The following is a 26,919-nucleotide window of genomic DNA, read 5'->3' on the forward strand; positions in this document are numbered from 1 at the left end:
CTCGGGGCTCTCTAAAAGCCGCCTTCCTGTGAGAAGCATATCCTAAGCATCTCAGCCAAAACCAGTTCCTCCCCTGTCTAGCCTCCCTTGAGTGCTGAATTGCAGAATATCCCATTTTTCATTGGATGATGGAAAACCCATTGTTTTCTCCATGGGTTCTAAATTACTTCAGGGTAAATAGGCTGTATATATTCTCAAATTTCCCAGAGTATGTAACTAGCTCACTTTTAGATTCAGATAGGTTTTGTTCATTGAATAGCTAGTACTTCAGGAAACTAAGAAAAAGATCTTTTCAACCTGGTGTGTAGCTCTGTCAAACACATCATCAGTTTGGGGTAAAGCTGTGTTCTCTATGGGTTGTCATTACCATAGTAGTGTCATTGTATCATTGACAGCGTGGTAGCGTGGGATAGTGTTCTCATGGTTTCAGCTGCCATCTCTGTACTGACTGCATTCCACTCCAATATCTTTCTCTTTATCTCAACACCGTAGATCTACCTGTGTACTGTGTGTCTCAGCGTCTCTGCTTGCATGTCCCAGGAGTGCCTCACACTCAACATACCCACCATGCACATCATCTTTCTGCTACTCCCTGTCTCCTGACCCTGCTTCAGCAACACACACACACCCTTCCTCTTTCTATATGTCATATGGTGGGGAATGTCCTTTAGTACCTTACTCAGGAGTTAGTTCCTCTGGGAATGTTTCTGTTTTAATTTCCTTTTGTTATTTCACACTGAATTCTGATGTTCTCTGCACTTACCTTCTTGGTGAGACTGTGAGCTTCCTTAGGTAGTAGCTACTTGTATTCCTAGCACCTTGCCCAGTGCCAGGAAACTCTTATTAAGTAAATGAAAAGACAGAACTGCCGGACTGGAATTTGAGCTCAATTTGCCTCAATCTCAAGCCATTAAGATGAAGGGAAGCTGGGCGTGGTGGCTCACGCCTCTAATCCCAGCACTTTGAGAGGTAGTTTGCTTGAGCCCAGGAGTTCAAGACCAGCCTGGGCAACATGGCAAAACCCCATTTCTACAAAAAATATAAAAATTAGTTGGGCTTGGGGGTGTGTGCCTGTACTCTGGAGGCTGAGGTGGGAGGATCACTTGAGCTCGAGAGGCAGAGGTTGCAGTGAGCTGAGATCACACCATTGCAGTCTAGCCTGGGTTCCAGCCCAGGTCTGCCTGACTCTCAATCCCATGATATTAATATCCTGGCCAGTCACTATTTTGGCTGTATTGGGGTCATATTTCCACCCTTGGTCCAGTTAGCTATGTTGGGTCACTTTAGTACTGATAGCCAGGGAGATGCTGGGCTTGATAGGTTAGTATAATTCTATGTATTACCTGCAAAAATTGTTTTTATAAATTGTTGTGTTAATATGTGTTTGTCACCTATTTATTCGTTTTATTTGTGCTGGTGGAAATAAACTCATCTTTTAAAAACTGTGGGGAAACTATCCAAACACTGTGAAAACTTGATTAACCTTGTATTTTCTGTACGTCTGGGGAAGAATGCTGTTATGCTGTTTCAGCAAAGGACTTGGTCCTTCAACTTGGTCCAACCTGGGAGATATCTGTATTCCATAGAAATCTGACTTGAAAACCACTGTCCAGTAACTGCGTGTAGTAGCATTTAGGCCTTACTCTTCTGCTACGTATTATTAATGTAGTATATACATTTCAAGACACATCATCACATTTGTCAATTTATTGATTTCTAGGAGCTGATTGGTATTCTAGGATTGTCTAGTTGGTGTGGGCTGCCATAAAATATCACAGAGTGTGTGGAATCAACAGAGGAAATTCATTTCTCACAGTTTCAGAAGCTAGAATGCCTAAGATCAAGGGCCAAACCAGTTTGATTTCTAGTGAGGTTTTCTTTCCAGCTTATAGACAGCTGGTGTGTGCTCACATGGTCTTTTTTGGTGCACATGTGAGGGGAGGGAGAGAGAGAGTGAGCCCTCTGGTGTCTGCTCTTACAAGAACACTGATCCTTTCATGAGGGCTCCATCCTCATGACCTCATAACCCTAATCCAGAAGCCTCATCTCCTAACGCCATCACATGGGAGGTTACGGCTTCAACATATGAGTTTGGTGGGGGCGCAGCTCAGTCCACGGCAGGTAGTAATGTGCATTTTAAAACTTATTTATACAGTACAAGAAGTTACTTACTGAAGAAGGACAAAAAATCGGAACATTTGAGAGATTTATTTCTGGTTCCATGGCTGGAGCAACTGCACAGACTTTTATATATCCAATGGAGGTGAGTACCATTGTGAAGTCTGACTGTGTGATGGTGTTCGTGTTGGTTGTCTATTGCTCTCTAACAAGTTATCCCAAAATCAACAGTTTAAAACAAGTATTTATCATTGCGGAGTTTCTATGGGTCAGGAATCTGGGAGCAGCTTAGCTGGGTGCCTCTGGCTCAGGGTTTTTCACAGCCCATAGTCAAGATGGTAGTCAGTGCTGCAGTCACCTGGAGGCTCGGCTGGGGGCGGATTCTAAGCTCATTCATGTGGTTGCTGCCAGGCCTCACTGGCTATGGGCTGGAAACATCAGTTCCTTACCACATGAGCCTTTCTGTAGACTGCCTGAGTATCCTCAGAACACAGTAGCTGGCTTCTCTATAGTCAGTGATCCAACAGAAAGAAAGGGAGAGAGTGCCCAAGATGAAAGCTGGTATCTTTTGCCTTTTCTGCTGTATTCTGTTGATCATACAGACCAACCCTGGTAGAGTGTGGGAGGGGATGGTATAATGATGTGAATACCAGGAGACAAATATCATTGGGGGTCACATTAGAGGCTGGCTGACACTGTGTTGGTGAGAAGTATAATTCTCACTCCTGTCCAAAGAGTTTCTGTGTGATAAATGTAATAATGGAATCTCAGGATTTGATTATATGGTGGTATCCTAATTAGACATCCTTTCATTATTGCATAGGTTGGCAAAACACAGACCTACGGGCTGTTTTGTACAGTCCTTGAGCTAAGAATGCTTTTTTACATTTTAAAAAGTGTGCAACACAGGATAAAGCGAGAAAGATCTAAAGTTGACATGCTAAAATCACAATTAAAAGAACTAGAGAAGCAAGAGCAAACAAATTCAAAAGACAGCAGAAGACAAGAAATAACTAAGATCAGAGCAGAACTGAAGGAGATAGAGACACAAAAAACCCTTCAAGAAATCAATTAATCCAGGAGCTGGTTTTATGAAAAGATTAACAAAATAGATAGACCACTAGCCAAAATAATAAAGAAGAAAAGAGAGGAGAATCAAATGGACACAATAAAAATGATAAAGGGGATATCACCACTGAGCCCATACAAACTAACGTCAGAGAATACTATAAACACCTCTATGCAAATAAACTAGAAAATCTAGAAGAAATGGATAAATTCCTGGACACGTACACCCTCCCAAGACTAAACCAGAAAGAAACAGAATCCCTGCATAGACCAATAACATGTTCTGAAATTGAAGCAGTAATTAATAGCCTATCAACCAAAAAGAGCCCAGGACCAGACACATTCACAGCCGAATTCTACCAGAGGTACAAAGAGGAGCTGATACCATTCCTTCTGAAATTATTCCAAACAATAGAAAAAGAGGGACTCCTCCCTAACTCATTTTATGAGGGCAGCATCATTCTGATACCAAAACCTGGCAGAGACACAACCAAAGAAGAAATTTTCACCGGGCGCGGTGGCTCACGCCTGTAATCCCAGCACTTTGGGAGGCCAAGGCGGGCGGATCACGAGGTCAGGAGATCGAGACCATCCTGGCTAACACGGTGAAACCCCATCTCTACTAAAAATACAAAAAATTAGCCGGGCGTGGTGGTGTGTGCCTGTAGTCCCAGCTACTCGGAGGCTGAGGCAGGAGAATGGCATGAACCCAGGAGGCGGAGCTTGCAGTGAGCTGAGATGGTACCACTGCACTCCAGCCTAGGTGACAAAGCGAGACTCCGTCTCAAAAAAAAAAAAAAAAAATTTTTTTCAGGCCAATATCCCTGATGAACATCAATGTAAAAATCCTCAATAAAATACCAGCAAACTGAATTCAGCAGCACATCAAAAAGCTTATTCACCACTATCAAGTCAGCTTCATCCCTGGGATGCAAGGATGGTTCAACATGCAAATCAATATAACAGAATTCATCAATAAACAGAACCAGTGACAAAAACCACATGATTATCTCAATAGATGCAGAAAAGGCCTTCAATAAAATTCAACACCTCTTTATGCTAAAAACTCTCAATAAACTAGATGTTGATGGAATGTATAACAAAATAATGAAAGCTATTTATGACAAACCCACAGGCAATATCATACTGAATGGGCAAAAGCTGGAAGCATTCCCTTTGAAAAGCGGCACAAGACAAGGATGTCCTCTCTCACTACTCCTATTCAACATAGTATTGGAAGTTCTGGCCAGGGCAATCAGGCAGGAGAAAGAAATAGAAGGTATTCAAATAGGAAGAGAGAAAGTCAAATTGTCTCTCTTTGCAGATGACATAATTGTATATTTAGAAAACCTCCTCATCTCAGCCCCAAATCTCCTTAAGCTGATAAGCAACTTCAAGCAAAGTCTGAGGGTACAGAATCAATGTGAAAAAATAACAAGCATTGCTATACAACAATGATAGACAAACACCCAAATCACAAGTGAACTACCATTCACAGTTGCTACAAAGAGAATAAAATACCTCAGAATACAACTTACAAGGGATGTGAAGCACCTATTCAAGGAGAACTACAAACCACTGCTCAAGGAAATAAGAGAGAACACAAACAAATGGAAAAACATTCCATGCTCATGGATAGGAAGAATCAATATCATGAAAATGGCCATACTGCCCAAAGACATTTATAGATTCAATGATATCCCCATCAAGCTAACACTGACTTTCTTCACAGAATTAGAAAAAACTACTTTAAATTTTATATGAAACCAGAAAAGAGCCCATATAGCCAAGACAATCCTAAGCAGAAAGAACGAAGCTGGAGGCATCACGCTACCTGACTTCAAGCATACTACAAGGCTACAGTAACCAAAACAACATGGTACTGGTACCAAAACAGATATATAGACCAATGGAACAGAACAGAGGCCTAAGAAATAATGCCACACATCTACAACCATCTGATCTTTGACAAAAACAATAGGGAAAGGATTCCTTATTTAATAAATGGTGTTGGGAAAACTGGCTAGCCATATGCAGAAAACTGAAACTGGACCCCTTCCTTACACCTTATACAAAAATTAACTCAAGATGGATTAAAGTCTTAAACATAAGACCTAAAACTATAAAAAACCCTAGAAAAAAACCTAGGCAATACCATTCAGGACATAGGCATGGATAAAGACTTTTTGACTAAATCACAAAAAGCAATGGCAACAAAAGCAAAAGTTGACAAATGGGATCTAATTAAACTAAATATCTTGTGCACAGCAAAAGAAACTATCATCAGAGTGAACCAGCAACCTACAGAATGGGAGAAAAATTTTGCAATCTATCCATCTGACAGAGGGCTAATATCCAGAATTTATAAGGAACTTAAACAAATTTACAAGAAAAAAAAAACCCCATCAAAAAGTGGGTGAAGGATATGAACAGACACTTCTCATAAGAAGACCTCTATGCAGCCAACAAACATATGAGAAAAGGCTCATCATCCCTGGTTGTTAGATAAATGCAAATCAAAACCACAATGACATACCATCTCACACCAGTTAGTTAAAAAGTCAGGAAACAACAGATGCTGGCAAAGATAGGGAGAAATAGGAATGCTTTTACACTGTTGGTGGGAGTGTAAATTAGTTCAATCATTGTGGAAGACAGTGTGGCAATTCCTCAAGGATCTAGAACCAGAAATACCATTTGACCCAGCAATCCCATTACTGGTTATATATTCAAAGAATCATAAATTATTCTACTGTAAAGACGTGCACACGTATGTTTATTGCAGCACTATTCATGATAGCAAAGACTTGGAACCAACCCAATGCCCATCAATGATACACTAGATAAAGAAAATGTGGCACATATACACCATGGAATACTATGCAGCCGTAAAAAAAGGATGAGTTCATGGCCTTTGTAGGGACATGGATGAAGCTGGAAGCCATCATTCTCAGCAAACTAACACAGGAACAGAAATCCAAACACCACACGTACTCACTTGTAACTGGGAGCTGAACAATGAGAACACGTGGAGACAGGGAGGGGAACATTACACACTGGGGCCTGTTGGGAGTGGGGGCCTAGGGGAGGGATAGTATTAGGAGAAATACCTAATGTAGATGACGGGTTGATGGGTGCAGCAAACCACCATGGCACATGTACACTTCTGTAACAAACCTGCACGTTCTGCACATGTATCCCAGAACTTAAAGTATAATTTTTAGAAAGCAGGCAAAAACAAAAGAAAACAAAAAGAATGTACAACCGAGACCTAATATTTTACGCTTGCAATGACAAATATTTTACTATTTAGTCTTTACAGGAAAAGTTTTCCAACTACTGCTTTATAGCAAAAAAATAATATTGTAGATGTGGAATTTACTGATATAGCAGAGGGTTTTTTAGTAACTGATAAGACTTAAGCAAGATAAACACGATTTTCACCGATATGTGGTATGCATGCTAATATAGCTTTTTTTCCAAGGATCTTAATATGATTGTTTATATTACTCCGCACACCTCTCAACAAAAATCTTAATACCTATTTTTCCCCTTATATCTTCCATATCAATTAATAGTATCACCTTCCCAACTCCCCACTGCCCCATCCTGTGTTCCAAGCTAGAAACACTGGGGTTATCCTTTATACTACCATTTCCCTCACCTTCCAGACGCAGGTGGTCACTGGTCAGTTTTGTTAAGGCATCAACAGATTATCTTGCCTCCATTTCCTTGGTCACTTCCTTCACCAGATCCTCCTTGCAGTAAACGGGTGTCTCTGCCTGTGGTCTTAGCCCCTCAATAGAGGTAATACATGAAGGAGAATGTATCAACAAACTGTACAGTCTTTTGAGTGACAATATGTGCTAGGTATTTGATCCGTGTAAAATTACTTCGTTTGAATTCTGTGATGATAGAGTTAATATGAACAATAATATTTTGTTATTTTTTTTATATCCAGGTTATGAAAACCAGGCTGGCTGTAGGCAAAACTGGGCAATACTCTGGAATATATGATTGTGCCAAGAAGATTTTGAAACATGAAGGCTTGGGAGCTTTTTACAAAGGTTATGTTCCCAATTTATTAGGTATCATACCTTATGCAGGCATAGATCTTGCTGTGTATGAGGTGAGTTTATAGAAATCTTTTGAATCTGAAAATGCAGTTAAATAGCTCTTGTTAGAATTGTACTTTATGTGAAGTAGACATATACCATAAAACAGTTTGTGACCAGAAGTAAATTCAAGTATATGTTATTTGAACTTTCAAGTAACTTGAGTGTGAATGTACATAGGGCCACTTTTGTATTAGATTTTCTTGGCAATTGCTTTTATTAATGAAGAGTAGACTCAAAGTTAGGTATAGTTGTTCACCTTAAAAGGTGGGTGTAGAGATTGTTTTCAGGGAAGACAAAAAAAGCCAATAAATTCCTTTGTTTTGGATTTGCAAAAATCTGACATTAAGCCAAGTGATTAATGTGACTAACGTGAGTAATACAGTTTCATTTCTTGTACTGAAGAATACAAATCTTGGATCAACCCTGTAATCTAAATCATTTAATAATTTATGAATCTCACAAACATTTATTGAGCACACACTATACAAACCTCTGGGTTAGACACTGGATCTGGGGATTCAAAGGACTCAGTGTGTGCCTTGAAGAAACTGAAGGTCTGGTGGGGGAGACAAACAAACAACTAAAACCTAGTGTGGTTAGCTGTGCTGCGGTAGACATGAGCCAGGGTGCATGTTAGGATGGGACCTAAGCTACAGCATAGAGGAAGAGTGTAATGTATAATGAAAAGAAGACTCGACTTTTTTTTTTTTAAGAGCTTTATTGAGATTTACTTCATATTCCTTACATTTCACTTATTTGAAGTATACAAGCAAATCGTTTTTGGCCTCTTACATATTTTTTTTTTTTTTTGAGACGGAGTCTTGCTCTGTTGCCCAGGCTGGAGTGCAATGGCGTGATCTCGGCTCACTACAAGCTCCGTCTCCTGGGTTCACACCATTCTCCTGCCTCAGCCTCTCGAGTAGCTGGGACTACAGGCGCCCGCCACCACGCCCAGCCAGTTTTTTGTACTTTTAGTAGAGATGGAGTTTCACCGCGTTAGCCAGGATGGTCTTGATCTCCTGACCTCGTGATCCGCCCACCTCGGCCTCCCAAAGTGCTGGGATTACAGGCGTGAACCACTGCATCTGGCTTCTTACATAATTTTTAAAAATTACGATAAAACGTAAAATTTACCATTTTACTCATTGTAAGTATACAATTCAGTGGCGTTAATTACATTCACAATATTGTGCAACCATCAACACTATCTATTTCCAAATCCTTTTCCTCACTCCAAACAGAAACACCTTAAGCTTTAAGCAATAACTTCCTACCCTCCCTAACTCAAACCTTTGATAACCTCTAATCTGCTTTCTATGTCTAGGAATTTCCCCACTCAAGATATCTTATAAGTAGAATCATACAGTATTTTTCTTTTTGTGTCTGATTTATTACTCTCAGCATAATGTCTTTAAGGTTTGTTCATGTTGTAGCATGTATCAGAACTTCGTTTCTTTTCATGGCTGAGTAATATTCCGTTATGTGTATATATCACATTTTGTTTAGTCCTTCATCTGAAGAACATTTAGATTGTTTCTACTTTTTCAATATTGTGAATCATGCTGCAGTGAACATTGGCATCTGCATATCTGTTCGAGTCTATGCCTTCAATTCCTTTCGGTATATATCTTGGAATGGAATTTCTGAGTCATGTGGTTATTCTGTGTTCAGCTTTTAGGAACTATCAGACTGTTTTCCACAGTGGCGGCACCATTTACATTCTCACCAGCAACATACAAAAGTTCCAGTTTTTCCACGTCCTTACTAACACTTAATTTCCATTTTTAAAAAGCTTATTTTTATTATAGCCATCCTCTTAGGTGTGAGGTGGTATCATGGTTTAGGACTTCTTGTGCTGAGTTTTTAAAAAAATTATGATTAAAAACACATAACAAAGTTTACAATTTTAACTATTTTTAGATATATGGTACAGTAAGTGTTAACTGTTTGTGGTTTGTTGTGCAACAGATCTGTAGAATTTTTTCACCTAGCAAAACTTAAACTCTATAGTCATTAAACAACAGCTCCCAATTTCCCCTTCACCCCAGCGCTGTGTAACCTACTTTCTCGTTTTATGAGTTTGACTACATTAAATACCTTGTGTAAGTGAAATCATGTGGCATTTCTGTTTCTGTGACTGGCTTATTTCATGTAACATAATTTCCTCAAGATTCATCCATGTGATAGCAATAGCATATGACAGGATTTTTTTGGTTTTGAGGTTGGATAATATTTTTTGGTTTTGAGGTTGGATAATATTGGGTATATATATATCACATTTTCTTTATTTATCTGTTGATGGACATTTGGGTTGTTTCTACATCTTGGCTATTGTGAATAGTGCTGCAGTGAACATGGTTGTGCAAATATTTCTTCAAGATACTGTTTTCAGTTCTTTTTGACATATACTCCGAAGTGGAATTTCTGGGTCAGATGGTAATTCTATTTTTTTTTTTTTTTTTTTTTTTTTTTTGAGACGGAGTCTCGCTCTGTCGCCCAGGCTGGAGTGCAGTGGCCGGATCTCAGCTCACTGCAAGCTCCGCCTCCCGGGTTTTCGCCATTCTCCTGCCTCAGCCTCCCGAGTAGCTGGGACTACAGGCGCCCACCACCTCGCCCGGCTATTTTTTTTGTATTTTTTAGTAGAGACGGGGTTTCACTGTGTTAGCCAGGATGGTCTCGATCTCCTGACCTAGTGATCCGCCCGCCTCGGCCTCCCAAAGTGCTGGGATTACAGGCTTGAGCCACCGCGCCCGGCCGGTAATTCTATTTTTAAGTTTTTGAGGAACCTCCATGTCATTTTCCACAGTGACTAGACCTTTTTGTTTTTTAACATTTCTATCAATGTACACCAAGATTCCAATTTGTCCGTGTCCTCCCCAATACCATTAAGTGGGGTTGTGAAGTCTCCTACTATTACTGTGTTGCTGTTTATTCCTCCCTTCAGTTCTATAAATGTTTGCTTCATATATGTAGGAATGTAATATTCGGTCCATATATAGTTATAATTATTATTTCTTCCTGGTAACATGACCCATTTATCATGATGTAATGTCCATCTTTGTCTCTTGTGACAGTTTGTCTTAAAGTCTATTTTGTCAGATGTAATTATGGCCACCCTGCTCTCTTTGGGTTCCCGTTTTTATGGAATATCTTTTTCCATCCTTTCACTTTCAGCTTATGTGTGTCCTTAGATCTAAAGTGAGTCTCATAGATAAGGTATAGTTGATTCTGTATGTGTTATTCACTCAGCAATTTGTATCTTTTAATTGGGGGATTTAATCCATTTACGTTTAAAGCAGTTAGTGATAGGGAAGGACTTACTGTTGTCATTTGGCCAGCTGCCTTTTGTCTTTGTCCTGTAGCTTTTATTTCTTTCCTTTCCTCTCTTCTTGGCTTCTTTTGTGTTTTGTTGAATTTTTTTTTCTTTTTTTGTAGTGATATGTTTTGATTCCCTTCTCTTTTCCCTTTGTGTGCATTCTGTAGATGCTATTTTTGTGGTTACCATTGCAACTACATAAAACATACTAAAGTTATAGCAACTTATTTTAAACTGTTTACAACTTAACTTCAGTGGTATAGAAAACTCTGTTTCTTTACATCTTTCACCTCCTCCCCACTAACTTTATGTCTTTTGATATTGTATATCCTTAACATAGATTTATAGTTACTTTTTTTGCTTTTCTTCTTTAAATTCTGTTTAAATTTTTTTTGAAATAGATTTTAAAGTTATTTATATACCTTCATTACAACACTATAGGATTTTATAATATTCTAAATATTGACCTTTACCATAGAGTTTCATGTTTTCATATGGTTTTGTGTTATTTATCATCCTTTTGTTTCTCCTTTTAGCCTTTCTTGTAGGGCTGGTCTAGTCGTGATAAGCTGTATCAGCTTTTGTCAGGGACAGTCTTAATTTCTCATTTTTTGAAGGACAGTTTTGCCCATACAATATTTTTGTTTGGCAGTTTTTTTAAGTTTCAAAACATAGAATATAACATTCCATTTCCTTCTAACCTGCAAGATTTCCCTTGAGAAATGCACTCAGTGGATTTTTTTAATCAATTGAGATAATTTTTTAATCCTGTAGGATTTAAAATTTTTAATCTTACAGGATTAAAAAAATTAAACTAGTTATATAACAATTAACATGTATTTTATATTTAAAATAGCTTATGTTTTAAAAGTTGATTATCATATATATTTTATGCAGTTTCTCCTAATTATTGACTTCTAATGAAATACAGAGATCTCGAGTAATAGGGGATAAAGTATGGCCTTTTGATTAGCACGCCTGGTTCTGAGTCCTTCTTTAAAAACTCTGGGCCTGGTGTGGTGGCTCACGCCTATAGTCTCAGCACTTTGGGGGGCCAAGGCGGGCGGATCACCTGAGGTCAGGAGTTTGAGATCAGCCTGGCCAACATGGTGAAACCCCGTCTCTACTAACAGTACAAAAATTAACTGGGTGTGGTGGTGGACGCCTGTAATCCAAGCTACTCAGGAGGCTGAGGCAGAAGAATCGCTTGAACCTAGGAGGCAGAGGTTGCAGTGAGCTGAGATTGGGCCACTGCACTACAGCCTGAGTGACAAGAGTGAGACTCCGTCTCAAAAAAACAAACAAAAACTCTGCTGAGATGAATTTTCCTCATTTCAGAATAAATCAGAATAAAATCAGAATAATAGATTTATGTCAGAGTTTTTGTAAGGCCCAAATGAAATATATGTAAAGTGTAAAATGAGATACAATTAGTAGAATTATATTGTTTTATTAATACTCACCATAAGAGGTGTTCTTTAGATCCTGCAGCGTTTGGTACGCAGTTCACGTTTGTTTAGAAGAATGTGAGTAACCAGTGTAAAGCTCATGTGTTCTGCATCCCTAGTGGCCTCCCACCTCTCTACAGAGCTGCTGCCTCCTACAGTGCCTGCAGCTTCTACAAATGTGTGGCCCCATCCTGCAGAAATGGGGCTTGTCATGAGGCTGAGAATAGCTGTGAAAATGTTTGCATTGAGTGAAGTTGTAGAGTTCGTTAATTATTTTTCTTCTTTATTTCTCTGGCAGCTCTTGAAGTCCTATTGGCTGGATAATTTTGCAAAAGACTCTGTGAACCCTGGAGTCATGGTGTTGCTGGGATGCGGTGCCTTATCCAGCACCTGTGGTCAGCTGGCCAGCTACCCATTGGCTTTGGTGAGAACTCGCATGCAGGCTCAAGGTGAATTTTTGATTACAGAACCACACTGATAAAAGTGCTGCACCAGTAATATGCTTTTAGAACTCCAAGTTCTACTAAGATGCAGAGTGTAGTTTTAAGACGGTATTTCTCAACCATTTTTTCATCATTGCCTCCTTAAGGAATCTTCTCAGAAATTCTTTTTCTGAATACTCCCTCGTCATGAAATTTTTATGTGACTGAAGCATTGCATATGTACTGTGTGCATACATATGCCTTATACATAAACAGAGTGAGATTTTTTTGACTGTGTTACATGCACGTTTTAAGATTATAAGCTTTGGTATCTGATGGATTTGGGTTCATATCCTTGCCTCAGACTTCTTGGGGTTTTTAATGGGAATGAAAATTGTACAGTGTTGTGAGAATTACCAACAATATAAATAAAGCATCTTGGGTTTGTTAAATTCTTTGTAAACGGTGGCTGGAATCAGTTTTTAGTGTTGTGTGGACCCTACAAGTTTTGATCTGTGATTCCTCCTCACTGTGACACTGTTTCCATGGTTGGCTTTGATTACACTATACCATCCTGGTTGTTCTGCCAGCCCATTGATCCCTGCTACCATTTGCTTGCTTTTATTGCTATCCCAAGTCTATTAAAGTATGCATTCAAATGCCTTTCTTTTCTCTTTGATATTTTCCCTGGTCAGTCTTATCCATTGTTTTCTTAAGTAGTACACCTTGGGCATCTACAGCTCCATTCCCAACCTCCCTTCCAAGTGCCAGCCACAGCAACCCCAGCCAGTCAGTCATTAATTGGCAAATACTCCCTGAGCCATTGTCCCATTCTAGACACTGCCAGATGCTAGGGGTAGAGCAGTCAACAAGTCAGATGTGGCCCCGCCAGTGTAGAGTAGAGAAGACGTATGTCCAGCAAGTAAACAACCTGGTTAACCCAACTCCCCATTTGTTAGGGGAGCACAGAGCAAGGAGCTATAACCTAGCTTGGGAGCTGCAGAATGCTGTCAGTGAAGCTGAGACTAGAAAGATGAGTGGGCACAGGCCAGTGGAGTGGGAGCAGAAAACATTCCAGCTGAGGGAAAGCATGTGTGAAGACACTGAGGCAGGCACCAACATGGCGTATTGGAGGAGCTGAGAGACAGTCATGGCTGTAGAGAAAAACACAAAGTAGTGAACTACACGTTTCTTGTGTATTCTCTCATTTCACCATCATAACCATCTTGGGGATGGGAATACTAATATTATCCCCATTTTTCAGATGAGCAGCTGGGGCAGAGAGAAATGAAGTAACTCCCACAAGATTATACCTGTGGTAAATAGTGGGACTGGAAATCAGACACATGCAGTCTGATTCCAACCCTCTTGTCTGCCAGCTCCGATCCAGACCTTTGCATGGCTGATATGGGTGATAGATTGTCTGTGGCTGATAGATTGTCATTTCTGACCTCAAAGTCTGATCATTTTACATCTGTTCAGACATCTTTGCAGCCTTTCAGTATCAGTTCCAAAGTTCTTAGTGGGAATTTCAAAGCCTTTAATAATCTGGCCCTACTTTATTCACTATCTGTGTAATAACCACATACGGCAATCAGGTGCATCTCCATAGCACATGGTGCTCCTCCCATTGTCTTGGTTGTGCCAGCAACACTGGATTTCGCTTTCTCTTGTTGCTTGTTGAGGTCATTTCCAAGGCCCAGGTCCTTGTGCTTTCCCCAAGCTTCCCAGAGCTTCTTCCATACTCCCCTTACATCCTGGGATTTACCTGTTCTCTCTTCAGCGCTTGTCTGGTAAGAAGGAGATAGCAGCAGTGTGGGGTGGTGGAAAGTATACCAGCTTTGGAGTCAGACCATTGGATCTCAGCCCCAACATTTTCTACTTAGGATTTTTAGGACAAATTTCTCCATCTTTCTAAGCCTCCAATTGCTCACTTATAAAATTGATATAATATTTATCTTGCAGGATTGGTATGGAAGGTAATTAACCCAGTATTTAGAACATAGTAATTAATAAATAACTATTATTACCATCATTTTTATAGTTAGGACACACACTGTTAGGTGCTATACAAAGAGGATCATAAAAGGGATATTGTCTTGGGCTCCTTGGAATAAATGTTATCCTTTTACTGTATTCTAGAATATCATTCTGAATCATAATTGTTTGTTGTAATAATAATGAAACCTGCTTGAATATTAAATTACTCTCTTCTTTTATTATTTTTTAGCCATGTTAGAAGGCTCCCCACAGCTGAACATGGTTGGCCTCTTTCGACGAATCATTTCCAAAGAAGGAATACCAGGACTTTACAGAGGCATCACCCCAAACTTCATGAAGGTGCTCCCTGCTGTAGGCATCAGTTATGTGGTTTATGAAAATATGAAGCAAACTTTAGGAGTAACCCAGAAATGATGTTGCATTTTTTGCTTTAGCATGATAATTGAAACTGTCAACAATCCCTGGAGTGACTTTTTCTCCTCGAATTGAAACAAGTCTATGGCAAAAGAAGCTGCATTTTTTTCACAAAAGGGAAGACGATAACAATGGTCACTTCAAAGTTTTGGGCTCAATTATATGTACACAGAAATGTTAAAAATCATAGTTTTAATGTGTTTTGAAAAGGCCACACAATTTTACTTTGTCTTTTCTTAATAATCCTGCAAATCTCTGCCCTGAATCCGAAATCTGAAAATGTACTTGCTTGAACAAAATTTGTTTTGTGTGGTAGAGTTATAAATCGTTAATCTTTATTTTGGGTGGTTCATGTTTATGCCAGTTCCTTTATACTTAAATGTCTTGTTTTATATATTTTGAATGTCTTTATAGATTTCTTTAAATTTCCTTGTAGAAGAACCATTAATAGAAAATCATTACATTAAAAATATACCTTACAGCAAAAGCATCCAAATAAGTGTAGGGTTTATGTCCTTATTTTTCTCTCAGCTGAATAGGAGTGAACACAGTGGTAGAATTTCTAAAGAGAAGTGATGAAATTATATTTATTTCAGTGGGCACTTTTCCATTTTACATGTACCGTTATTTGGTTCCTGGAGTTATACACTAATTTTCAGTGTATTACTGTTAAATTATCAACACAAGACAACTTATTTGAAAGATTCTGTTTATTCTGCCATTGCTTTGAAAAGCAGCAAGAATTGAAATCCTTTGACTTATATCAGCTTCTGAAGAGCATCTTTGTTTTCCTTTGTCCTTTGTTTCCTACATTTTGAATCAGATTCCATTTTAGTCAGGAAGACTTCTTGGGACCGATCTTAGTAACCTGAAATTTCTTTTTTAATTGCATGAAGTGGGTTGATTGTGAGCAAATGGCGTGCTTATTTCTCCCTCATTGTTGAATATCTTTGAACTTGCTGTTCTCAATTTGGGCAGCATAAAGGTGAGAGATACATATTAATAGTAGTATGTATTACTCTTATACATTAGATACCTGTTTTTAAATGAAAGGCCCAATTTGTAAACGTATGCGTTCATATTTTCTCTTGCCCCAAGTTTTAGGAACATGTTATGATATAGGAGACTTAATTTATAATAATGAGAGCATTTTTTTTTTATTTTACTAAAACCATTTTTGTAGTCAACTATCTTTTCTTATTTGTGTGATTGGAACATAGAAAAATATTTACTAGTTGAAGTTATTATCAGTTTTTAATTTAGTTCTTAAACTCATTTGACTTCTAATAATTTCTGTTATAAATTGCCAGCATTTTAATGAAAATCTAATGATGTAATAGGCATTTTCTTTATTTGAACCTACCTCTTTTATTTTCTGAACCAAAGAGAAAGATGGACTGGTGTTTGTGAAACATTTTTAAAAATGTAATTTCATTTATATTAGTTATGTTTGATAAATATCTTAGTATTTTTATAATATGATAAGCCTGGGATTCTACTTTAAGGGTTATTTGTACTTTTGAGTAATATATAAAGTGACAATATTAAGGTACATGATCAGCTCTTTCTAATTTTACTCATAAAAATTATGGAAATGAATAATTTTGCTAACTTTTGAAATTTCAAACTTCTGGAAAATATGAAAATATTCATTGTTCATTATGAATTTAAATTGTTCCCTATTTAACATTTGTAAGGTATGAATGTGATTTGTCTGTACATCTTGTATCTTTTCCAAAAAATAATTCTGTATCTTTTGGAAAAAAGCCGAGAGTTGAAGATAGTATATTTCTGACAGTACTGAATATTTACTTACAGTTTCTATCAAAAATATATATTTGTTTCTAAAATTACTTGTTTTCCAGTTTTTATTATTTTAGAGAAAATTCTTAAGTCTCAGTTTCCTAATTAAAAAAAAAAATTGTAAATAAAGCAAAAAGTGTGTCCTACAGCTTAGCTAGCTTAGATGTTTGGCACCAGTTTGAATCATGCTTTTTACATCTGGCTCCATGTAGTCTTTCCAAACATTTTGGCCCTTCCTGAGCAGCCTTTGTAGATATTGTCTGTATGATGCATTTTGACACAAGATGATATTTTTTGTGATATCAAAATTCCACATTTACCAACTAGAGTTACAGCCCTGGGGTTCACAGTACCAACGGGGACCTAGAGCTACAGGATTGGCCTGGCTCATCTTGCCGTGGAGTATCAGTTTGTCTTAAAATTGCGGGGAAAAAATTCTAAGTTGAATTCACTGGTAAGTAATTTTTTTAAATTTTATAATGCAGATTACAAATGCAAAATTTGACTTAAAAATTAAAACATAAGACTGCAGAATGCGGTGGCTCAACCCTGTAATCCCAGCACTTTGGGAGGCCGAGACGGGCGGATCACGAGGTCAGGAGATCGAGACCATCCTGGCTAACACGGTGAAACCCCGTCTCTACTTAAAAAAAATACAAAAAACTAGCCGGGCGAGGTGGCGGGCGCCTGTAGTCCCAGCTACTCGGGAGGCTGAGGCAGGAAAATGGCATAAACCCGGGAGGCGGAGCTTGCAGTGAGCTGAGATCCGGCCACTGCACTCCAGCCTGGGCGACAGAGCGAGACTCCGTCTCAAAAAAAAAAAAAAAAAAAAGACTGCAGAGAAATTCTGCATTTCAACTCCAATACTACCCACGCTTCAGAAATAACTTATCAGTTATTTCTGTAAGCTTCTCGCTTACCTGACTACCTGTCAGGTAAGATGGCTGTAGCCGACACTGGCAGTTCCCTGCCCACATACCTGTCCCTATCCACAGCTGCACAGGGCAGCTCTGTGTGCAATTGCCAACATCTGCTCCTCTGTTCTCAGGGAACCTTTGTTAGAAAAATGCTGCCATATTTGTTTCTTGCCTATTAGTCTTGTCTCCTAGTCAAGAGAATAAATTTATGCAAGCAGAGATTGTACTTTACAGTGTTTTGACTTTGAGCTTAACATTAGGTTGCATTTGTAAAAGTGTGGCATGGCTTCCTCATCGCCCAATAGGAACTTTACCAGCCCTTTTGTTCTTGTGGAATGTCCTTTTTCGAGAACAGCACCAAAAGAGTAACAATATTATGGAGGGAGCAACCCTCCTTTGCCATATCCTCTCACTGGGAGACACGTGGAGCAGTCTGAATTCATTTAGGCCACTCTCTGGGAGAGCACATCCTATGATGTTCTCCCAGCCCAGCCCCTTCCACTGTGCTCAAGTTCAAGCTGACCAGCTCTCTGATCACAGTGTAAATGAAGATGATTGTCAGTGGGCCCCAGAGCCCTATACCCAGACACTCAGCCACAGCCACTAACCCCAGGCCACTTCAGCATTTATTTACCAGCATTCACTCACTCATTTGTTCTTGCAGTGAGCATTTATTAGGCACCTGTTATGACTTGGCTTTATCCCCATCCAAATCTCATTTTGCATTGTAACTCCCACAATTCCTACATATCGTGGGAGGAACTGGTGGGAGGTGAATGAATTATGGGGTTGGGTCTTTCCTGCACTGTTCTCATGATAGTGATTGAGTCTCATGAGATCTGATGGTTTTAAAAACAGGAGTTTCCCTGCACAAACTCTCTCTTTTCCTGCTGCCATCCATGTAAGATGTGACTTGCTCCTCCTTGCCTTCCACCATGATTATGAGGCTTCCCCAGCTACATGGAACTGTAAGTCCAATTACACCTTTTTTTGTAAATTGCTCAGTCTTGGGTATGTCTTTATCAGCAATGTGAAAATACACTAAATTGGTAACCGTAGAATGGGGCGTTGCTGAAAAGATACCTGAAACTGTGGAAGTAACTTTGGAACTGGGTAACAGGCAGAGATTGGAACAGATTGGAGGGCTCAGAAGAAGGCAAGAAAATGTGGGAAAGTTTTGAACTTCCTAGACACTTGTTGAATGGCTTTGCCCAAAATACTGATAGCAATATGAACAATCAAATCCAGGCTGAGGTGATTTAGAATGGAGATGAGGAACTTCTTGGGAACTGCAGCAAAGGTGACTCTTGTTATGTTTTAGCAAACAGACTGGGGGCATTTTGCCCCTGCCCTAGAGATTTGTGGAACTTTGAACTTGAGAGAGAGAATTTAGGGTATCTGGCAAAGAAATTTCTAAGCAGCAAAGCCTTCAAGAGGTGACTTGGGTACTGTTAAAGGCATTCAGTTTTATAAGGGAAGCAGAGCATAAAAGTTTGGAAAATTTATAGTCTGACTATGAGACAGAAAAGAAAAACCCATTTTCTGGGGAGAAATTCAAACTGGCTGTAGAAATTTGCATAGGTAGCAAGGAGCAGTTAATGTTAATCCCCAAGACCATGGAGAAAATGTCTCCAGGCCATGTCAGAGACTTTCATGGTAGCCCCTCCCATCACAGCCTCGGAGGCCCAGGAGCAAAAAGTGGTTTTGTGAGCCAGGTCCAGGGTCCCTGTGCTGTGTGCAGCCTAGGGACTTGGTGCCCTGTGTCCTAGCTGTGGCTGAAAAGAGTCAACGTACAGCCTGGGCTGTGGCTTCAGAGGGTGGAATCCCAAGCCTTGGCAGCTTCCATGTGGTGTCGAGCCTGTGGGTGCAAAGATGTCAAGCACTGAGGTTTGAGAACCTTCACTTAGATTTCAGAAGATGTATGGAAACAGCTGGATACCCAGGCAAGAGTTTGCTGGAGGGGCTGGACCCTCATGGAGAACCTCTGCTAGGGTGGTGTGGGAAGGAAATGTGGGGTTGGAGCCCACGCACAGAGTCCCTACTAGGGCACTGCCCAGTGGAGCTGTGAGAAGAGGGCCACCATCCTCCAGACCCCAGAATGGTAGATCCACAGACAACTTGCACTGTGTACCTGCAAAAGCTGCGGACACTCAACACCAGCCCATGAAAGCAACCGGGAGAAAGGCTGTACCCTGCAAAGCCACAGGGGCAAAGCTGCCCAAGATCAAGGGAACCCACCTCTTGCATCAGTGTAACCTGGATGTGAGACCTGGAGTCAAAGGAGATCATTTTGGAGCTTTAAAATTTGACTGCCCTGCTGGATTTCAGACTTCCATGGGCTCTGTACCTCCTTGTTTTTGGCCAATTTCTCCCATTCGGAATGACTGTATTTACCCAATACCTGTACCCCCATTGTATCTAGGAAGTAACTGCTTGATTTTGATTTTACAGGCTCATAGGTGGAAGGGACTTGCTTTGTCTCATATGAGACTTTGGACTGTGGACTTTTGGGTTAATGATGAAATGAGTTAAGACTTTGGGGTACTGTTGGAGGCATGATTGGTTTTGAAATGTGAGGACATGAGATTTGGAGTGCCAGGGTGGAATGACATGGTTTGGCTGTGTCCCCACCAAAATCTCAACTTGAATTTTATCTCCCAGAATTCCCACATGTTGTGGGAGGTACTCAGGGGGAGGTAATTGAATCATGAGAGCTGGTCTTTCCTGTGCTATTCTCGTGATAGCGAATAAGTCTCACGAGATCTGATGGGTTTATCAAGGGTTTCCACTTTTGATTCTTCCTCATTTTTTCTTGCCACTGCCATGTAAGAAGTGCCTTTCACCTCCTGCCATGATTTTGAGGCCTTCTCTGCTATCTGGAACTGTAAGTCCAATGAAACCTCTTTTTCTTCCCAGTCTCAGGTATGTCTATCAGCGCAAAAATGGACTAATACGGCACCCAATGTGGACTGAGGTCACAACATGGAACAAAAGACTCAGTACTTCTTGTCAAGTGGGGAGAGGCAGATGATAAACTATTAATAAGTAAAATATGTAGTGTGTCAGATGGTGCTAAGTGCAGAAGGGAGAGCTGGGGCTGTGGTCAGGGCTGCAGTTTTACAGAGATAGATAGAGAAGGCCTTACTGAGGAGGTGCTGTTTGAAGGTGGTGCAGGAATGTGCTATACTGAGTCTGGGAAGAGCGTGCAGGAAGCAGAGGGAAGCAGGTGCAGTGGCCGCAGGAGGGAGGAAACTGCAGGAGGCCCGTGTGGCTGCAGGGCAGGAAGCCCAGTGAGGCAGCAATCCAGGAAGCAGAGGGGACTCTGAGGGAGTCACATCATCATGCATTTCTCCATTTCTTGCTTTCTAGTGCTGCAATAGCAGCAGTTTCTTGAGGGTGCTCCCTAAATAAGATTCAAATGTCTCTCCTCAGGGGGTGGAGGACACTTGGGGGTAGTATCATTGGAAATGATGGAAAATGCCTCAGTTTCTGGGAAGATTCATGTCCATCACAGGCAGAATAGCTACTGCTACCTGGACACGTGGCCCATTCCCTAGGTAGCATGTCTATTGGCTTCTGTGTGCCTCTCCTCCTCCAGGGAGAATTGTAATTTTTAAAAAGAGAATTAACTTAGAAACCTTAAAATCTTTCTAGATATTTTCCAAGAATTACAGAGGATTTTAATCTTAGCAAACTAACAAGGCTACCACTATCCTCACTTCCTTCTCCGATCACCCTGTACCTGCGCAGGGTTGGTTTGTTTATTTGTTTTTAATTTACACAAGTTTGACAATGTTGGAAACAATCGTTTTATTGGATTTTTTGTTTTGTGTTCATTGATGCTGTCCTGTTTTAAATTAACTTTCACAGAGTCAAGATAACCACAACAAACAAGTGATTTGTATTTTGTTACCCCGGAAAGACAGGCTGGTTTGTCCAGGGATTTTAAAGCTTTCTAGAGTATCCTTCGAACCTAAGTTTATCACAGACTCCCTGTTTTCCCTAGTCAGCGTGAGTTTACGCTCATCTCATTACACTGGTTCCACCGCACAGTCTCAGCCACGGGCTCAGGAGGAAGTGGCCTGAATCCCAGCACCTGTAATCAGTGCCTTCTGTAGCTATACGTCACCCAGCCAGTCTTTGCCATACTGCTGGGGGTCCCCACATTAATTTAGTGCAGCAAATGGGATGGTAAAAATGTAGTATTTCTTTATTTTATTTAAATCAACTGAAGTCCAGCTCCTTAACCACTCAGTGTTGTGCCAGTGATCTAGGATGTTGGCCCCTTTGGACACTGGCCATGGTCTATACCGCTCACGGCTGAGGCACCCTTTGTTCTAGCCTGCATGGTCCCTTGTTTCCAGCAGTTGTGCCATGCTTGGGATGGCAGCAGTTGGGAAAACATGGTGCATCTGTGTCTGGGGTCTGGCCTTTTCATTCTGAAAGGGTGACGAGCAGAATGTGGATCTCCCTTAGCCTTGGGACCCACTAACCTTTGTCTTCTTCCAAACCTCTGACCCACCTCTTTTTCTCTCTGCTCTTAAAATTATCCCTCTCCTTTTCCCTCTGAGGCCCCTGTCATCCTCTCTCTGCTTCAGTGTTTGCAAAAGACAGAAGAGCCTTTGATCAAAAGTGACTTCTGATTTCTACTTTAAAAAATCACCAAGGGGAGGAAATGCTAAAGGCCTGACTCCTGCCCTGAAATGAGACAAAAGGAAAAATATAGGGAAATAAATAAAAATTAGTATTTTACGCTGTTGTCCTGCTACAGGCTGTCAAATTGCCTCCTGTCTCCTGGTACTCTGTCTCAGGAGTAAGCCTTGTGCCTTACAGCAGTACGCTCCGCACATAAAAGGAGATGATTGTTTTGTTTGTTTTAACATAAACAGATTATTATACCTATTGAATCTCCAAGTTCCCACACTATATTGATATGTGGCAATGCAGTTTCACAACCAGACAGTTCAATAAATGGTGTGCAGGTTGAAGGGTCAACTATGTAATTAAAATTCAACACTTTTCAATGGCCTGGGGAGGAGATGGGAAGTATGGGAGAGGGTACAATTAGTTGGAATGCTGAAAAGAATGATAAGGTGAGACTCCCTCTCTGCAGGGAGTCTAGAGCTGTTTCTAAATCTCTTTTGTTTTTGGATGTGTTCGTGAATATGAGTGCAAGCTCTCAGAAGACGAGGCTGATAAAGTTGCAAGTGTAGAATTAGAGGTGAAACTGATGAGTCGGGTGCTTGAGTTTCTAAGTAGAAGAATCTGGTGGAATTCTTCTACCAGAAGATGAGGAACATGGTTTAAAGCCCATCCTTTAATGATCTTTGTTTTTGTCCTAATTTTATTCCCTTCCTGCTTTAGTCTTGGTAAAGATGTTCCCCCTTAAGATATATGGGGAAATGTCCTATAAGGTAATAAAGCTATATTAAGGTGAATAAAAAGCAAATGAATGAAGACTTTTGCTGGAGTTAGAAAAGTTAGCTATTTATATGTATGTTTTCTTTGACTAGTAAAAATGTATGACTATTGTTTTAGGGAATTTCAACCAGAGATTGTGGGAGACTTTCTTTACTTCACCAAGCCTTAATAATTCACTTACTCTTTTTATAAGGCAGTGAGAGACATTCATTGGTCAAACGGGTTGTTCGACAATATTCTTTCTATTTTATTCACATAGCATTAACTAATAATCTTTCTATTTTATTCATGGTACCATTAACATCATCAACGCTTTATTGAGTGTAATTGGATTTATTATGATTGATCACAATAAACTGCACATGTTTAAATTATGTAATTTCACAAGTTTTGACATATGTATATACCCATGAACACAAGATGGTGAACATACCAGTTTCTGAGTACATTAGGAAACCACTGATTGCTTTTTTTTTTTTCTTTTTGGGCGAAAGCGGGATGGAATCTTGCCCTGTTTCCCAGGCTGGAGTGCAGTGGTGCGATCTTGACTCACTGCAACCTCGGCCTCCTGGGTTCAAGTGATTCTTCTTTCTCAGCCTCCTGAGTAGCTGGGACTACAGGAGCATGCCACCATGCCCGGCTAATTTTTGTATTTTTAGTAGAGACAGGGTTTCACCATATTGGCCAGGCTGGTCTCGAACTCCTGACCTCGTGGTCCGCCTGCCTCCGCCTCCCAAAGTGCTGGGATTACAGGTGTAAGCCACTGTGCCCTGCCTGATTGCTTTCTTTCTATCACTGTAGATTCATTTGTATTTTGTAGAATTTTATGTAAATGTCTAGCTTTTCACTCTGCAAAGTTAATCAGAGTTCTGTGTTGTTGCATGTCTCAATAATTCATTCTTTGTTTTGCAGAGTAGAATTCTCTTGTAGGAATATTCCACAGTATGAAGCAAGGCCCTACAGAGAAACTCTATATAGAAAGGGTCTCCCATGGGACCGGGTGCGGTGGCTCACGCCTGTAATCCCAGAACTTTGGGAGGCCGAGTTGGGCAGATCACAAGGTCAGGAGATGGAGACCATCCTGGCCAACATGGTGAAACCCCATTTCTACTAAAAATACAAAAATTAGCTGGACATAGTGGCACACGCCTATAATCCCAGCTACTGGGAGGCTGAGGCATGAGAGTCACTTCAACCCAGGAGGTGGAGGTTGCAGTGAGCTGAGATCGTGCCACTGCACTCCAGCTTGAGTGACACAGCGAGACTCCATTTCAAAAATAAAAAATAAAGTAACATAAAAAAAGAAAGGATCTCCATGGAACACTTGATCCCTAATTGGCAGAAGAGGTCAAGGAAAAACACCAATGTGAAACAAGGGCAAAAGGTGAAAGAAAATTAAAAGGCAGTTAATAACTTCAGGGAAAATTAAAAAGCTCTAATATAAAAGAAATGTGGCAGGGCATGGTGGCTCACGCCTATATAATCCCAGCACTTTGAGAAGCTGAAGTGGGCAGATCACTTGAGGCTAGGAGTTTGAGACCAGCCTGGGCAACATAGTGAAACCCCATCTGTACAAAAAATACAAAAATTAGCTGGGCATGGTGGCCTGTGCTTGTAGTCCCAGCTATTGAGCGGAGGGCAGCAAAGGTAGGAGGATTGCTTGAGTCTGGGAGGTCAGGCTGCAGCGAGCTGTGATTGTGCTGCTGCACTCCAGCCTGGGCAACAGACTGAGACCCTGTCCAAAAAAAAAAAAGAAAAGAAAAAAAGAAAAAAGAAATATAATTATAGTGAACACTAGCTCAGCAGTGAAAAATACTGCAAAGTCACATCATCAATGTGCTTTCAAAATCAAACTGTAAGCCTAAATATAGCTATAGAAGAATGTAAACGAGGAAGCAACAAATGTAATCACAAGCTGAGCAGTAGGAGAGAGGACATGGGGTGAAAAGGGAAGGGTGAGGAAGGTGGGAGTGTGCAAGCCTCTCGCTTACCTGGGTACCTGACAGGTGAGATGGCTGTAGCAGACACTGGCAGTTCCCTGCCAACACACCTGTCCCTGACCACGGCTGCACAAGGCAGCTCTGTGTGCAATTGCCAGCATCTGCATTGGGATTCCTCTTGATGCTGGAGCTCAGTTGCTGCCCATGTGACAGGAGCAGCTCTAAACTAGTGGTTGTGAGCTCTGTTTCGCACTGGCTCCCATTTCTACGCTGGGTCTGGCGCAGGTGCCTATGGTGGCAGCTGGTTTGATGATGTGCCCTTTACTGGTGGCCTTCCCCTCATCTTACTTTCGCATCCTGTCCTCAAATCGTCCATTTCAGGGTCTGCCTCTGAAAGAACCCAAACTAAGGCAGTCAGTCCACCACAGACAGACATGGAAATAGCAGCAGAGCATTTTATTTAGAGATTATGGAGGAAAACACCAAAAGAAGCAACTAACAGAACTACAGGAAGGGGCAGAAGAAGAGACCATGCTTTTAAATATATGCATGGCATGTACTACTTTAATATAATTAAAAACGATCACTTAAAACATAAAGCAAACTGGAACAGTATAACAGGGAAATCAAAAGCAGAGAGCACGAATATATCTGAGTGACCTGGCCTGAGGCCTACCCCCCCATCCCCCTTAATGTTACCTGAGTATGTCAATCATTGTCAAAAGACAAGCATAAACTGAAATCGATTATTGTATGGATCTCAACAGATGGAAAATATCCTCTGTACAGCAATTTAAAAAGTATAACGTTAATCACTGTGTTAGGGATTAAGTATACTTCCCACTCTGTGTTTTTGCCATTGTATAGGAAAAGTCATGCAGAATACATTGATAATCACTGTAGAAATGAGATGAGATTTATTAACTAAAACACTTAACACTTCACCTGGCACTATATGAAGAAGCACTTTGTATAGGGCACTATGTGTAGTTTTTATATATAAAGAAACATTTTGTGTATTGGGTTTGAATGTTACTTGTTGTTGTTGAATATTCTCCTGCTAGTCCACTCTGTCCCCATGGAAGTCCACCCTGTCCCCATGATGCCCCCGGAATCAGAAACGCTCTATGCTCAAGCAGTCCTGGGAAACCACTATTGCAAGTAAATCTCAGTGCCCTCTACTTTCCACTAGATGGCAGACTTCCCCCAGCTCTGTGGACGGCAGGTACCCAGGAGAGGAGTGCAGAACTTCAGATCTTTGCTTTCTCCCTTTCCCTTGACCTGGAAAATCACTGGTCTGCCTCTGAGGCCAGATTTAGATTTCCTGCACAAGCCATCATTACCTTGTTTAGAGAAGTGAAATTAGGGTCGACCTGTCCTGTCATTCCAGGACAGGTGACAAAGAAGGTCCTTTATGCATAGCACTGAGGAGAAGGGCTTGTTCTTATTTTTTAAGACATTTTCCAAAAATAGAAAAATTCTGTTTTACAAGTCAAATAAGAAACGATTGAAAAACAAGTATCACTGTTCATGTACAGAGTTGTAGGTAAATACTCAGATACCAAAATTGTGACCATAGGACATATTTTTGGATATTTGTTTTCATAGTGTGATGAATATTTTTGTTTGCTTAAAGTAATTTCAGAAGTGTAATCATAATTCAAGCTTGAAATACAAGAATGGTAAAATAAGAGCAAAAATAAACAAGTAATAAAATGCACCACAAAATTTCTGACTCCATTCCCTTTTAGGGATTTCTTCTTTTACAAGTTATTTTTATTGATTTGTGTTACACCCTGGCTGACACGTTTTGAAATAAATAAACTTTGGGTTTCAGATGAACACAGTTTGCATGGCTATCTCTCTGGAACAATACACATCAGAGGAAGAAATTAATAGGAAAATCAGGCAACCCTATCTGTGTTTTTGGATT

General features: G+C 40.3%; 1 protein-coding gene across 1 annotated transcript in view; it reads left to right on the top strand.

Moving 5' to 3' along the window:
• Nucleotides 1-16,755, top strand: part of SLC25A24 (solute carrier family 25 member 24) — a 55,824-nt gene extending 39,069 nt beyond the window's left edge. Inside the window, exons 7-10 of the mRNA XM_007977769.3 lie at nucleotides 2,156-2,263; nucleotides 7,148-7,315; nucleotides 12,367-12,517; nucleotides 14,721-16,755. Coding sequence (XP_007975960.2) covers nucleotides 2,156-2,263; nucleotides 7,148-7,315; nucleotides 12,367-12,517; nucleotides 14,721-14,905 — 612 coding nt within the window. The 3' untranslated portion in view covers nucleotides 14,906-16,755. The remainder of the gene's footprint in view (nucleotides 1-2,155; nucleotides 2,264-7,147; nucleotides 7,316-12,366; nucleotides 12,518-14,720) is intronic.
• The last annotated feature ends 10,164 nt before the right edge of the window (nucleotides 16,756-26,919 follow it).

The sequence above is a fragment of the Chlorocebus sabaeus genome, chromosome 20, assembly GCF_047675955.1.
Source record: "Chlorocebus sabaeus isolate Y175 chromosome 20, mChlSab1.0.hap1, whole genome shotgun sequence".
Lineage (NCBI taxonomy): Eukaryota > Metazoa > Chordata > Mammalia > Primates > Cercopithecidae > Chlorocebus > Chlorocebus sabaeus.